Here is a 16,393-nt window from a genome sequence, read left to right as displayed (position 1 = left end):
AAAATAACCTTATTGAATATCAGACAAGGGAGTTGTCAAAAAATGTCAAGAGTCTTAGAGGAATAAAATGTCTCCGTAGTGTTAGGTACAAGTAATAGCAGCGTCTAGAGTAGAGAGGTGAAGGAAGCGTGCCCTAATTGCTGTTGGAAAAGCCCTCATTAATCAATAAACTTCTGGTTTTTACCTTACTTTTCCTGCCATGATGACTTCCAGTGCAGTAGCTAAGTGTAGCAAGAAAACCATCTCAATTCTGATAAGCCCTTTCCTATCAGAATTGTTGGCTACTGTCTTCCTAGATCAGTTCACTCTCGGGGGACCCTGACTTCACCAATACTGAAGCAAGACAATGGAGAGATAGAAAACATGGTGCTCTTTGTCCTGTCTTTCCTTTTGTTTTGAGGGTCTGGAAAGATCAAAGTACCAGTGGGGAAATAACGAAACTGCTATCATAGAAGTCAAAAGTCTTTCTTTTTGTTGGTTCCTAGTTAGCCTCAGAGTAACATGTCTTATTTAAGGAAATTTGGTTAGGATTTTGAAATTAAAAACTAACATAATCAAGAATTCTAGTTTCAGCTCAGACATGTAGAAAGATAGAGAGCTCCACACTTACAACATTGAAAATGTTGGACAGGCTGCAAATTTGATGACTTTTCTTGAGGCCATCAGAAAACTGAGGTCACAGGGTAACTCACTATAGTAAAATCTTAGAAAAGAGTTATCTCCTGAGAAAAACAGGACCTGAGTAAGCATCTGCTTGCTTGCAGCAGTTTCTGTGCATGTCTTATTGCATGGCAGAGGCACCTGACAGTCACAACTGAAGCAAACCCTGAGAATGACCCTATGGTCTAAGAAGCATGTTGCTTTAGAGTTCTGAGTCAAGGAATCAGGAAGTGACCAGCCCAGAAATTCACTCCTTATCTGTGAAGGAACTCACGGCTTAACTCTTGGAACACAGGTGGTCCAAGGAATAAAGGCCCTTTGTTTTTGGGGTAAGTGGAGATTGCTAGGTGAAACGTGTGATGTGAAAGTGCTGTATAAACTGCATGCTTTCTACAGACAGTAGTGGTCTTCCTATTCAGCCCACTGCCACTGAACCACACCATACGTAAGTCCCCCCAGTAAACCCTGTGTCTCCTTCACTGGCTCTGGTTCTTTGGCCTCTTGAACATGGTGCCATCCCCACTGGAGTCAATAGGAGTCCAGCACAGCACTTCTGTATTAGCTTCCCATGGCTGTCATAGCAAAGTACCACAAGCTAGGTGCCTTAAAACAACCGAAATTTATTTTCTCACAGTTCTTGATTTTCAGGCCAGAATCCTGAAATCAAGGTGTCCCAGAGCCATGCTCCCTCTGAGGTTCTAGGAAAGAATCTGTTCCACTCCTCTCTTTCAACTTCTGGTTGCTTCCGGCAATCCTTGGCATCCCTTGGCTTGCAGCTTCATCTCTCCAGTTGCTGCCTTGGTTCTCACATGGCTGTCTTCCTTCTGTGTGTGTGTGCATATGTGTCCAAGTTTTCCTCTTTTTATAAGGACACCAGTCATATTGGATTTAGGGCCTACCCTAATCCCTAATCTCATTTTAACTTGATTACATCTCCAAAGACCTTATTTCCAGATAAGGTCATATTAACAGCTTCTGGAGGTTACATCTTAAACATATCTTTTTTGAGCAGGTCTGGAGGGAGACACCATTCAACTCTGTATACCATATAAGCCCGGTAATATGATTCCCCTAAACATTCTTAATGAGTTGCTAAAGACAGCCTGTGGGCTAGTGTGAGAGTGTGGAGCCCAGAGAATCTGCAAATATAACAGAATGTGCTCCCTCTTGCACGCTTTTCCTCCAAACTCCCACCAGGAAAATTGGAGAGGAATCTCCAGAAAGAGACAAAGAGAACGTGAGAAAGAGATCTTGCAAAAGTCAAATCCCTGATACCCAGACTCAGGCATATCAGAACCTCAAAGAACTCACTTCTCTAACCAAAATTTTAAGACACAGTGCATATATATACACACAGAAGCGTATATATATGTCCACATACATATATATATACACATATGTGTATATAAAAAATAAAATACATATATATGTATGTATATATACATGTGTAGATATATATACATACATGCATTGTGCCTTAAAATTTTAAAAATATATAAAATATATTAATATTTTAAAATTTGATATATATATATATATATTTTTTTTTTTTTTTTGAAACAGAGTCTCACTCTGTCACCCAGGCTAGAGTGCAATGGTGCCATCTTGGCTCACTGCAACCTCCATCGCCCAGACTAAAGTGATTCTTGTGCCTCAGCCTCCCAAGTAACTGGGACTACAGGTGCGTACCACCCCACCCGGGTAATTTTTGTATTTTTGTAGAGACAGGTTTTTGCCATGTTGGCCAGGCTGGTCTCAAACTCCTGAGCTCAAATGATCCACCTCCATTCTGCCTCCCAAAGTGCTGGGATTATAGGCTTGAGCCACTGTGCCTGGCCACAATGCATATTTTAATAGAAATTCTGCAGAGGGTTCATCAAAGTAGTAGGCTTTATGTTAGTTTTACAAAGGCTTTGATTCCTGCTTGCAGGACCACCTTGGTAAAAGGATGTATGCATGGTAATCTCTCCACCCCAAATGCTATGTAAACCCCAAAGCACATACCTGGGTAGTAGCATAAAGAGACCTGGTTGATCACTGACCTGAAAGATTCAGTGTCAGGAAAGTAAGAAAGCGATGGCAAAATCTACGTAAGAAAGCCCTAAGCAATTTAAAATTATAATCAGAAGCCAAAGGAGTTGTCATTTTAGTTGGTGGGTGTGGGTTTAATATATTCCATATGATATGCTTTGTAAACGATGGTATATTGGCAACTTCTAGCTCTGGAGGGTCTCCCATTGAAGTCTGGAATCAGCTGCCCCATGTCAATTATTGTCTGAATAAGCAGACAATAAATGACATGCCACCAAACCTTAAATGAAGCCTTACAACCAGTCTTTCCTTAGGACTCAGCAATTGCTTTTAAGTATGGCTCACTTGAGCTCAGGAATTCGAGACCAGCCTGGGCAACATGGTGAAACCCCATCTCTACAAAAAATTAGCCAGGCAATGGTGGTGCACGCTTGTTGTCCCAGCTACTCAGGAGGCTGACATGGGAGGATCACCTGAGCCCAGGGGGTAGAGGTTGCAGTGAGCTGAGATTGTGTCACTGCCGTCCAGCCTGGACAACAGAGTGAAATCCTGTCTCAAAAATAAAATAAAAATAAAATAAAATAGGCTGGTTAATACTCTCTCATGGACATTTAGTTTAGGACTTTTGCTAAGCTGTAAGTGATGTTAAACATTGAAGAGATGGTAGAAATAATTTGTCAGATCTCTGAAACTGAAGGTCTTTAAATTGGGTAATATAGCCATGTGTATAGTTTTCAGAGGAATAATAGATATCTTGCGGTTTCAAACACAAGCAAAATTGTTAGTTTTCTCTTCATGTATAACAGCTATATTCTCATAAAAACATGCCAGCTTGCATTTATGTAAAGTAAAATTCTGACAAAAATCATTCTAGGGTTTTAGAGTTCAAGATAGAGTTACCTTTGGAAGAAGGGTTTGCATAATGACTGAAACAGAGCATGGGAAAGTGATATCTTTTTGGTTGCTAATAATATTCTGTTTCTTGGTTATTCTTGTGTGTTCAGCTTGTGGACATCATTGTGTTGATCATTCATGGTATATTGTTGTTTGTTTATTATCTTACTGCATTTTAGTAAAAAGTAAAAATCAAAACCCAAAACAAACAGGAAACAAATCAACCATAAGACAAGAGGGGCAGGAGATCATGGCAGCAGGCAAAGAGGCAGAGCTATGCATATATCTCACAGCCAGTATCTTATGCTCATTAGACTTGTTTCAGGTGTTTTAGAGGCCAGACCTTGTTACATTTTCTGGTAGAAATAGTTTGTCTTAGAAATATTTGTTTGATGCAACCTACCTATTGGTGTGACTATTTTGATACTGTCTACTTGTTGGGATAAACATGCTTTATCAACTCGAGGTCTAAAGAAGATTCTGCCCCTAGTTCTTCAATATTGTTTTCAGTTCACAATGTATAGTAGTCTTCTCAAATTGTTAACACTTGCCCCCTTCCATCAGTAGCTGCCTTTAGATTATATGCTGATATGTAGGAAGTCCTAAGAAGGTAGAGCGTGTCTGGTGATTGGATGATAAAATAGGATTATCATTCAAAATCGTGGGTGAATTTAGCTCAACCAGCAGCTATGTTTCTGTGTTCTCTTGTTCTTGTGGCCTGGAAGCTGGTGGCTTCAAGCCTGGCATTTGTGTCCTCCAGAATCTGAGCAGCATTGCAAAGTAGCTAAGTGTCACCTTGGTTCTACCATTGCCTCCTTTCATCTTCTTAGATATTAATCTTGTCTTTAACTCTCAGGAGTCACCCTTGTAAAAACATCTTTAAAGAGAAACATCAGAACTCAACAGTTAAAATTATGCATAACACTTGATTGATGATAATTTTTAGAGCATTTACACATGATATATATATATTGCCTGTTTTATCATAATCATTCTGAGAAACAAAAAGTATGTATTTTGAGACATAAAAAACCTGACATTCAGAAAGGAAGAAAAAATGTTTTGCAGATGGTATACCTAAAGTCAAAATCCAAGCTCTTTTCACTGCTTGCCTGGTATTTTTTCTAAAATTTTGTTATCTATCTCTAAGAATAAAGTTATAATGGTGAAGTGCCAGGTAATAGAAAAGTTATTTTGGGCAAACAATTCATTCCTTCAAGCCATATGAATAGATTCAGCATTATTAGGAGGAAAATCATTGGCTTTTGTACTTAGCTGATCCTGTGTGTGGATTTTGCCTGTACCATGAAAACATGGCCAAGTCCTATAACTTTGAAAAGTTATGTCCAACTTAGAATGGCATATTCCACTCTCCTTGCTGTCAAAAGAATTAAATGTCCCAGATCACTTGGGAAAAAGATAACAGACACTCTGTTAAGGGGCTGAACTAGGGAGTAAGCAGCAGCAAGGGTTAAACATATTGCCCACAAAACTCTCTGATCTTATTTCACACCAAAATGTCACAAACTGGTACTTACTAGAATACAATACCTTACAAACAAGAATGCCTACTCTCTTTTGGCATCATTAAATTATTTATGGAGGGTCCATTTGCTAGAAACTGTTCAATGAATGAGTCAATGAAAAGTTAAACCTATCTATTTGGTAGACAAGTACTTTCCTTCTAGAGTAAATCAGACAGACTCAAATACAGAAAAGATTGAAACAGCAAGTTATTTCTGGAACAGAAAATGTGAATTGTGTTGAGTTTTGTCACTAAGGTGATTAGAATAAGTGTACAATGCCCTTCTTCTACAGAAATCACAAATCCCAGGCCAAGTGAGGCAATCTATTAAAAAAAATGCTGATTAAAAACAAACAAGTAAGAACACACATGCACAAACAACTGCCTTCCCCATTGGCATTTCCCAAAGTCATTTCAGAAGAAATTTTTGAAGCCAGGGGTTGAGAATTTGTATGTATTTTTAAAGCACTCTCTAGCCCTTCCTAAGTATAGGTCCATGGGTAGGTTGCCCAACTCTCCAAGCCCCATCTGGGAAATGGGGACAATTTTCCAATCCCTATCTCAGAGCACTCTTGCGAAAGTTGTATGAACTCAAGTATGTGAGGGCACTTGGTGCAGCTCTTGGCACAGAGTGAGTGCCCAGTTAATGGTGATCCTTTCTCTTAACAGCCTTATCTCACATTACTGGTTTTGTGTAGGAATAGAGAACCTGGGATTTGGGTTTGGAATCCACTAGAGACTAATACAGCAGCGCCACCTGGTGACCATTTTACCACAATAGTAACCTAACAACGTCCTAAAGATCATGGGTGAGAAAGCTATCTCCCTTTGTTTCTAAAGATTTAAATAAAAATACAGTCTCTTGATATATTAGAGAGACTTTTATCATTATTGAAAGTGTCACTCCTTTAAAAATCCAGAAATAATCAAATTCTCAGAGATTAAGTTTGAGCTATATTGTTTTTCATTGTACTGCCTTTGGAAAGCAGCAGCTAAATGTTATCTTCATCAGCATCAATTAAAAAAGACATAATGGAACATAAACCTTGTTAGAACTATTGAGAATTGACAATTCACTCTGTTCTTCTTGGAGAAAATAAATTATTAGACAGTAAAAAAATGCATAGATATGAGATCAGAAAATCATGATTATTTTATGTACGAGGGTCACCATAATAAATGTAGTTTGTTTCTTCATTTCCTAGTCTTCATTCTGCTGTGTTCATACCTTGTAACCTAGGGTTCTTCACCAGAAACCTCTAGGTACATTTTAGGAAATTCCAAAATGTCTTGCAATTTGAAGCAAAATTTTTGTGCATATTGGGTGGTGGTGCAGTACTATTATTTTTTAATCCTAAACAAATAAACAAAAAAGAATTTCTATCAAAGGAAAGCTTTGATAGAACATGGGTGTGGTGTTCTGAATGTTTATGTCTCCCAAAAATTCATATGTTGAAATACCCCTAAGGTGATGGTATTAAAAAGTGGGGCCTTTTTGACATGATTAGCTCATGAGGATTCTGCCCTCATAAAAGGAATTAGTGCCCTTATGGAAAAGGCCTGTGAGAACTTGTTTGCCCCTTCAGCCTTGTAAAGACACATAGAAAGCACAATCTATGAGGAACAGGCCCTCACCAGACCCCAAAACTGGTGCCTTGATCTTGGACTTTCCAGCTTCCAAAACTGTGAGCAATGAATTTCCGTTGTTTATAAATTACCCAATCCAAGACATTTTGTTACAACAGCCCAAACAGAACAAAGGCAGTGGGTAAAACTAAGTTCAAGATCTTTGTTCCAGGCCGGACACAGTGGCTCACGCCTGTAATCCTAGCACTTTGGGAGGCCGAGGTGGGTGGATCACAAGGTCAGGAGATCGAGACCATCCTGTCTAACACGGTGAAACCCCGTCTCTACTAAAAAATACAAAAAATTAGCCGGGCATGGTGGCAGGCGCCTGTAGGAGAATGGCGTGATCCCGGGAGGCGGAGCTTGCAGTGAGCCAAGATCGCGCCACTGCACTCCAGCCTGGGCGACAGAGCGAGACTCCGTCTCAAAAAAAAAAAAAAAAAAAAAAAAAAAAAAAAAAAAAAAAAAAAAAATTTGTTCCACACTTACTTTCTTAAACTATCCAATAAATCCATTCTTCCAGTTTTCTCCTCTAGTTTTCTCTTCTGCCAGTACAATGTGAACTGATGTTCAGAAAGGGAAAAGGTATATACACAACATATTCTTAGAGCCTGGGCACCGGTTGGAGAGCTTTCTCCACAGCCTCCCCTGGGTGCATGTATTCTAAAGCAAGAAGATGCCATGTGGGAAATCACCTTGATGTAGTGGTAGCTTCCAACTACACTGTTATGCAGATTATACTAGAAGTCATAGAACAGAAAGACTCACAGACCAATAAAGATGCTAGAAGCACGGGGCTTATTAAATCAATTTTAAATACACAGAAAAGAGACAAGGTGAAAGTCATGGGGTAGGTTGACTCATTGAGGTTAAAGTGCGAGAGGGGTGGAAGCACACTAGCTGAATGTTCTGCAATGTTGGTATATATACTCCTTTTCCCTCTGCCACATCATCCTTCTCCAGTGATGGTGTGTTATACCAGAGTTGGGTTTTGAGCAATGAAAGAGGGAGCCAATGGAACATTCTTACTCTCTCCAAGACAATCAGGGGCAAACCACTGAAATTCACCAATTAGGTTGATGAGCTGCTATGGGTACCAGAATGGAAGGCAAAAAAGAGTGAGCAAATTAAGACCTAATGAATAGTGAATGCTTAATTTTCTCATATATATATATATATATCTAGTGTATCACATATAGTGTTTTCTTGGTCTTTCTTTCCCTTTCTATTTTTGTTCACACTCACATGCTGTACTTAGCTTTTCTGTCTTAAGGGTCGCTTTGTTGTTTAACACATCATAGGAATTTCATGTATCCCTTTGTTTTCCTGTCTTCTACAGTAGAATGGAATATATTTTGAACAACACAGCAAATGGCTATTACAGAACAGGATATTATTGGCTCTTAAATATGAGCTCCAAGCTAGCTTGGATTACTCTGGTCTAGAAAAATAGGTTTTCTTTTTATTTGCTTAGCACAGTCTTCTGTAACTTGAGGAATGGACACTTCTGATTTTGGTTGACCTGGATTTAATCCTTGCAGGGATACAAACCATAGGTGTCCAATATAACTGGCCTTCATCCAAGATTCATCAAGTAATTGGTAGCTGTTAGGCATGTTTGGAGACAGGAGTTCTGTGGTCTCTAAATCCCTAAACTTGAGAATGAGGAAGATTGTGGGAGTCCCTGGGAAGACCTAAATTGTCCTCTCTTTCTAAATTCCCACAAACAGTGGCTTTCTCAGGTCCCCTTGGCATGTATTGAATATTCTCTCCTCTGTCATTTTTTGTTAGCTGAGATGATTCTTTAAAAAATTCCAGCACTGTTCCAGATTAAAGGTGGGCACCACTCCTTCCTATCAATCAGCCCTCCTCCCACAACCAGTCTCTGGATGAGTGCAGAAAAACACAACAGCCCTATTCAATTGATTTTATTTTCATTTTTTATTGAAAGCTTCATCAAAGAAAGAAAACAGAAGTTTAAACCTAACATCCACTGATCTACAGAAAGCCCAAGGGATGGGGGAGATGGTTGCTAATTTGACTGTGGTACAGATGAAGAAATTAAAAATAAAACCAGAAACACCTTAAATTACAGAAGTTTCCATGACAGTCAGAGACAGCAGTACAAAAATGCTCTTAAATAAAGTTCAAAATTGAATGATGTTTCAGAAGTTCCATGAAGTTGAATATGGACTGAAACAAGGGTTTTAAAAGAAGCTGTGTCCTTTTTTTTATATAGAAACTGAATATCTCATAGCAGATACTACTACATATATTTTTTTAAATTAAGATTCCATTTTTCTTCTTCTTCTTTTGAAATAAATGGAAGCATTTGTGTCCAGAATAGAGAAAACTTTTTCAAATATCTTTTTGAAATAATTTTTACAGTTCCTGAAAAGCATGGAATAACTTATTTTTTTATATATGAAGAGATAACATATTTGAGGGAGGAGGAAAAAACATCTTTCTCAATAATCTTAGACCAGAGGGTTTGAAACAAAATATAACATTAAAGTTACACTTTGGACATTGTTTAAATTTGATGTGATCATAAAAATAATCCATGGGGGTGTCAAAGTCATTTGGCCTTAATAAGTAACGCAGTCAAAATGTAACGAAAACAATGCAATAGTTTTGGTCAAAGAAAGATTTAAAAATATGAATATGACTGTACCAAGAGCTACTGTTATACTCTCATTGCAGAAGTCGTGTTGATCCATGCTACTGGTTCAAATTTAGTGGAGTGAAGGAAACAAAAATAGCTTTCTTTTGAGGGAAGCTGAATTCTTTGCTATGATTTTTTTTCCCATATATTCTGCAAGAATTTAGCCAACTCTCAATTATTTGTGGTAGATAAGAAAAGACATTATAGATAATCAAAATTTATGACATATAATGTACTGACATTAATTTTACCAATGATTTCAAACTCCCTTAAGAAATTAATACTTAATAAGAAATAATCAAATTTTATTTCCAATTGTTTGTTCCACCCTCAGGTGACATGCTAATAAAAGGAAACAGAGCCCAAGCCCTACACATTGAAAAGAAAAAACAAAACACACCCACAAAGTAGATAATTAGCCCTTCAAAAATTGAGCGTGATTGTATTTATGCACAACTTAGAAATTGGGGCAGTAGTAAGAAAAGCTCAAGTATGACTCAGTGGCCTAGTGGTTCTTCCTGCAGATCCAAGCTTGACTGCACCTCTACTTCAGCTTTAAAGCTTTCTAAGTGGAAGAAAATTTTCTTGATATATTATTTTCCCTCACAAAAATAAACAGAAATGAATATTGAAAGCCACTCATCCCTTTTTTTGCTATAGAGAGTATCTACATGTTAGAGTATAAAGCCAATGATAAAAGAAATTAATCTGGGGTGAACTCTTGTCTCTCACATCATAAAAGGTCTTTGGGGCCAGTTGGGGATTTAGTGTTTAGTTTTTGTACTTTCCTGAATGCTATGTAATCCGCAAAGGACAGCCATGACCAAGAGCATTTGGATTAAAGGACCAATTTCATACTTAAGAATGTTTGGTAAGAAATGTTAAACTTGAGTCAGACCCAACTGTCTTCCAATGCCACAGTGGATGTCATTTGTAAAACAAATTGATTCATTAATGAAATCCCATTATCACTTGCCACAGGAAGGGTAGAGTGTACAGAATCAATGAGCCTGTTTAAATTCTGTCAATCCCTCAGATTGAAGTGAGGGGCTGTCAGTCCCAGTAAGTTCAAATTTTTGAAGCATGCCAGCTACAATAACATGAAAGACAAAATCTCATCCTTCACTGTTTACTGAAGACAAAGTAATATAGATCAAGGTTCTATGACAGGTTTAAGCTTTATTATAGTGTGTGATTCCTCAAATGTGCTGAATGTTGTTATACACGTACATAAACATTGTCCCTTTACTTGATTTCAAATCATATAAAAAAACATTTATTAGTGAAACCCACTTGAGAATTTCTCTCTGCTTATCAGCTCATCTGCAGTGGTTCATGCACTCAAATTAAGAATGAAAATGAATTGCCAAATGTATTTTAATCTCCTATTAACATCATAATGTCTAGACAGCCTATTGAAACTTCTCCTCAGTCGTGAAGATGACTGCAAGAGTCCTAATTAAATCAAATTTCACTTTTCATTAATAGGGGTTTTAGGCCACTGTAAAAAAAAAAAATAGGTATTTAGCAAATATCCCAATTATTTAAATAAAGGGGTTTTTTTTGGGAAAAAAATTACTTTTTTGGGGTCATGCATAAATTGAAAGTACTTTTAAAGCACTTTGCAAGGGGTCCAAAGATGTATTTTTAGGCATAGTAAAATAAAGTGAAATTCCTGCTTTAAACAGCCTTCTTCAGTTCTCAGCCTTATATTTCTAATGGGAGTGCTTTTAACACCATGCAGTTTTTCATTAGAAGGGGGTGGAAGTGAGTCATATGCTTTCAAATGTGACAGATCTGCTAAGGTCACAGGAGGAAGTAATTCAAGTGAAATTTGGAGGTAACATTCTGAAATGTTGAAATCTACCAAGGAAACAAACTAATCCTCGCAAAACTAGAGTCAGGTAGAGGATTCTTTTAAAAGAGTATTATGACATTTGCAATATTCAAGACATGTCAGCATTCAAGGACAAACAGTCATCAGCACCTGCCAGTATTACCTTCAGTTCACTTGGGCTCATTACGTTGTCTTTAGAAGACATGGCCACGTATTGGGGAGCTCCAAGTTACCATGAACACTTTGCCTCCCTTGACAACACCTTACCATTATTAAAGGAAAACTCACTGTTGCACTGACCATGAAACTAGAGTTTAGATGAGACAGTGTTTCTCTCATTTGGATTGTGGCTTTAGTTTGTTTCCTGATGTTTAAGCTAAGTCTTGGCTATTAAAGTCAAAAGGAAAAATGGAAACATCCAAATAAATGCTTGAAAATCTGGTGGACCAGAATGCATGGAAAATTAACTTCAACTTAAAGAAAAAAAAAAAAAGATTATAGTCCTAGTTAGGATGGGCGACAGAGCGAGACTCCGTCTCAAACAAACAAACAAACAAACAAATCACTACAATATATTTTGTTGATTAAATTTGAATTCTGTTGTCTGTATATATTGAAAACTTATTTTGGTTTATTACCACACAATGTAATGCTGCTTACCTGTTGATGCTTTTTTTTCTCTCCCAGACTTGGCTCTTCAAAACAAGTCTTAGGTAAGACAACAGACAAAGCAGGGCAAATTTGAGTATGTGCCGTTGTTTTCCTTCTATTTTTTTTCTTTTTGGTTTGAAAACATACATTTTATAGAATGGCATGATATAAACTATCCAAACACAAAACACACATGAACACATCAAATGACAGTTCATTTCCTTTTGCAGAAACTGGCTTAAAAAATTGATATTGAAATTTCATAGTTGAAAAAAATATTTCTGAATGTACAAATAAAGCAGCAGTTTTGAATAGAAACAGGAAGTTACCTAGGCACATTCATTAGCCACATGGTAGCTACCTCTTAGCCTCATTGTTGATTGTGTGAATGAGACTTTCTTTGTATCACATTAATACATGTTTTTGGTTATTTTTTCACAAAAATGAAGGAAAGTATGTTGGTTTCATATTCAAATGAATTATGCCCAGGATAATCCTTATTTATACAAAAAGAGTTTAGAGAGTGAAAAAGAGAAACAGAAAATATGGTTCCCATACATGTCTTTTTGTACCCCAAAAAACTTTGGGGCCCACTTTTCAAAGATAAAAACTTAAGTGTCCCTTTATAATGCATGGGAAGCTGAAGGATGGAACAAAAGACAGTATAAATCTAGCATTTTCTCTAAAGCATGAAAAACCATAATGGTGAGTGTGACCAGTTGGAATTTCTCTATAACGCACACTACATTTTCTTGGATACACTTTTGTCTCCAATGTGACCATAAATATATGGAGTCATTCTCTGATTTGGGCTTCCAATGCATGGGGTTGCAAATAAGAGAACCAGAGTTTACAGAAATAGTAGAATATTGACAATTTCACATGAGTCAACCTTATTACTCATGTTGACCTAATGGGAATATGATTTACCTTTAAAACTTTTTAGTTTTTAAAAAGCCTACCCTGTTTTATAGTACACTTAAATACATTTCCCTGCTTCTTTTGGACTAAGACAGGCTCCTGTGACTGAGTTAGTTTTTGAAAAGAGTTTCACCTATTTGATTCAAAGGATTCATTCAGAAAGCAATCTAGTGAATGGTTCACTTAACAAATTCTATTCCATTGTCCTTAATTTCAGGTAAAACTGTAAAGGTTGAACACATATCTCATGAATTAAAAATGTAGATATATTTTACAGGTGGGTCAATTTAATTCATTTTAGACAAAGTTTTGCATTGTTCTAAATGCAAGTATTCCTCCTTGGCTTAAATGATTGATCAAACCTAATTCTTTTGGTTCTTATTGATATAAATCATACTGTTCCTTGATTGTCAACTAGCATTTTAAGGACTTCCCTAAATTCCACTAATAGAATTCTCAATCTTATTGGTCCTACATGCCTCAAAGAATTAAACTGAAAGAAAAAGTTCTTTCGGCAACACCAATATACAAAAATACAGTGAAAACAGGCAAAAAGAAGATACCCCCTCCCCGTTTGCAAAACCAAGGTGACTATTCATGGTAGGTGATGACAAAGACAGAGGTGTAAAGACAAAACCCAGAGGTGTTGTAATTTAGAGGGAAGACTATTGTTCAAATACAATGAGACCTTTCCAGGAGACCACTCACCATTTCACAGAATATCCCTAAGCTTTTTTGACAAATGACCTTTCAGACCAGGTCCAGAAAGTGTCTTTAGCTGAAATTTCATATAAAGAATATTCCACCTGTTAAATAAGCATCTTGGTTTACTAGTGGCCATCAATACAGGTTTCACTATTCAAGACAGCTAGTGAGAAACCAGAAAAGCTCACAGAATTTAAAGCCACTTGGCTCTATCAATCAGTTGATATCCAGAACTCTTCATGCTGAAACTGCTAAACACAGCAGGTACAAGCTTCTGCTATCAATGAATACACATTTAAAGAAAAGAGAGACAACTCCCCCCACCCTCTTTTTTTTTTTTGCACTATGTAAAACACCAGTGGAAGGTAGTTTAAACAAACAACAAAGAACTGGTCCGGCCATGTCGGTCAAATAAAATTTTTTTTTTTTTTTTTTTAAAGAAAAGAAACGAAAACAACCTCTATCTTCTGGACTGTAATAGGGTGTCACTTCATCTTTGGTATAAAATAGGCCATCCATAGGCTGAATTTGATCACAACTAGGAAAGACTACAGAAATTGTCAACAATTTCTCTATCTATTGCTTTTTTTTGTTTTTTTTTTTTGCACTTTTTGACCATAAGCTCCTATCTACTTAAGTTTTTTTTTTTTGTTTTAATGCTCTTAAGCTAGGTTTTGCAATGTGACAAGCAAAGCTGACTAAAAACTTTGTAAAGCTCATAAAAAAGACTGCAGATAAAAAGCACTAATGCTTTTGCTAGCGATCACGCTTTGTAAATTAAAAAAATCTGCATTCTGCCCCCCAAACACGCATTATTTCTAATGCAGTTGTTTTTAAACCAACATTAATAACTTTACTGTAAAATGTTTTAGCCTTTTAGAATGATTCATGTCAACACTTAAGACAAAGTTCATGAAAAGTCCCAGCATTTTCCCAATTCTTGCAGTTGCCATGGTTTCTTTTATCAACAAATTTTCTTCAAATGAAGAAAAACATTTTCATTTAAACTGTACAGTTTTTTCTTCACCCTAAAAACTCATAGTCTTAAACTTCTGTGCCAGTGAAAGCCGGCACAATATTTCAATTCTTTCTTGATTTTTGTTTTCAACAAGACGTTGACAGCTTGCCTCGAGAGCCTTTGACGTCCTTAAAATTAAGGCAATTAAGATTCAAGATAAACCTTACCTAAATATTTCTAAGAAAAAATAAAATAAAAAACCCACTAGATTAAAACAAGAAGGGAAAAAGAGAAAGTAGCTTAATTATTGAGGAAGACAATTTGTTTCCATTTCTATTGCCCACCTCTTGACATCAGGTTTTCTGTTAAAAAAAAAAAAAAGTATCTACACCTTCAGAAAAATTCTGAATTCAATTCAAATGTTCTTCCACATAAAATATCAACCTTCAATGTTTTGTTTTTTGTAGTTTTTTTTTCCTCTTCTGGAAATTTTTTCTTTAATTAAAAAAATGATGGCAAAAATAAATTGTCAGACCACATGAAGACCATTTGCACAGCACATAAAAACTTTGCTTTCATTGGGTAAGGTATAACACTAAAAAAAAACAACAACAACAACAACAACAAAAAAATGCATTCCATTGACGTCTGTGCAAACTGGAAGCCAACTTCTTGTTCAATGAAGTTTCTTCATTCAAGGCAAAGATTCAGACGGACATTCTTCAGTCCTGTTTGTTTATGGTCTGTGAAAACAATTGAATAAGAGTGGTCATTAAATTAAAGTAACTTTGAAATCACCTTCTGTGCCCTTTTCCAATGAGGCAGCTTTAAAAGATACCAAGCTTTCAATGTAACACAGTCACAAAAGCATCATAAAATCATACTGAGTCTATGAGATTGTCAAATTCTGCCACTTTCATTTGAATACAGATTTGGGCCAGAGAGTTTGTTTACATTAAAAATCAAGGGTAATAGCTTATGTTATAGCTCCTTACAGATCCTTTGAGTAATTCTGTTCCTTCAAAACTACTATACGAATCATCACTAATTCCAGCAACAAATATGAGATTCTTTACTATGCACCCAAAGTAACTGGGTTGTATGTTATCTCATGGTATTCATCACATACATTTACATAAGGCTTATTGCCTGAGGAAATAAGTGAGACAGTTAAGAGGCCAATGCAGTTTTATTCTCTTTTCCTCTTTCCCTTCTCTACTTTCTTGTTCATTCCCCCTGTCAAGATTATAAATTTGTGAGAGCAGGAACTATATTTTACTTCTACCCTTTACCCTTTAGGCAGAGTGGTATATACACAATAGGTGTTTAACTAGAAAAATATCATTTTACTATATGCCACTTTGCTTAGCTCACATCAAATAAAGACTTCTGCTACTGCCCCTTCTATGTTGCAAGGTTAACCTTCCATCAGGATGACTACTCTTAGCTTTTTTGCCCACAGATTAGAAGTTTGTAAAATAACTGAGTGGTGCTATAGAAAGAAGGACCTCTGTATTATCTGTAAGTTACATTTAGCTGAAGGCCTCTTTGCTCAGGGTATTGGATGCCAGCAAAAAGTTATGCAAGTTCTTCTGATGCACAGTTGTTTAATTTAGTAAATTTGACTCAGTGTTACTATGTATAGTTTTACAGATTGTTTACTATATAAGATGTATGATTGAGGGAGTGGGGGCTAAATTTCAGCCCGTCTGCTCCCCAAGGTATGTACCCTGCAGGAAAGCTGTAACCCCAATTCACAGTGTTTTAAACTGTGTAATGTTTAGCTTGAGATGGCCCAGAAAGGACATAGTTTCCTGATTTGCAAAAAGCCATCATGTGAGCCAGCTACGGCAATTAGGAACCTGATTAATTTCTTCCTAAAATCATGTGAGGAAAGCAACTAGTTGAGAGATCGAATAT

At 36.7% G+C, this 16,393-nt stretch overlaps 1 protein-coding gene and 1 long non-coding RNA gene across 13 annotated transcripts in view; one reads left to right on the top strand and one right to left on the bottom strand.

The window, feature by feature from the left end:
• The window catches only part of LOC129143608 (uncharacterized), a 111,622-nt gene that overhangs the window by 63,075 nt on the left and 32,154 nt on the right, over positions 1 to 16,393 (top strand). The gene's annotated exons all lie outside the window — the stretch shown is intronic.
• RBMS3 (RNA binding motif single stranded interacting protein 3) overlaps positions 9,423 to 16,393 on the bottom strand; it is a 1,471,465-nt gene continuing 1,464,494 nt past the window's right edge. For 7 of the 12 annotated variants that reach the window (XM_054681561.2, XM_054681566.2, XM_054681562.2 and 4 more), the window contains one exon: positions 14,926 to 15,216. In XM_054681561.2, the coding sequence (XP_054537536.1) occupies positions 15,210 to 15,216 (7 nt within the window). In that variant the 3' untranslated portion in view covers positions 14,926 to 15,209. Of the gene's footprint in view, positions 15,217 to 16,393 lie in introns of all 12 variants that reach the window. The other 5 variants (XM_016940080.4, XM_016940084.4, XM_016940082.3 and 2 more) reach the window with 2 other exon arrangements.

This window comes from Pan troglodytes, chromosome 2 (assembly GCF_028858775.2).
Source record: "Pan troglodytes isolate AG18354 chromosome 2, NHGRI_mPanTro3-v2.0_pri, whole genome shotgun sequence".
Lineage (NCBI taxonomy): Eukaryota > Metazoa > Chordata > Mammalia > Primates > Hominidae > Pan > Pan troglodytes.
The sequence above is the reverse complement of the archived record's forward strand: the minus strand, read 5'-3'. Positions and strand labels throughout refer to the sequence as shown.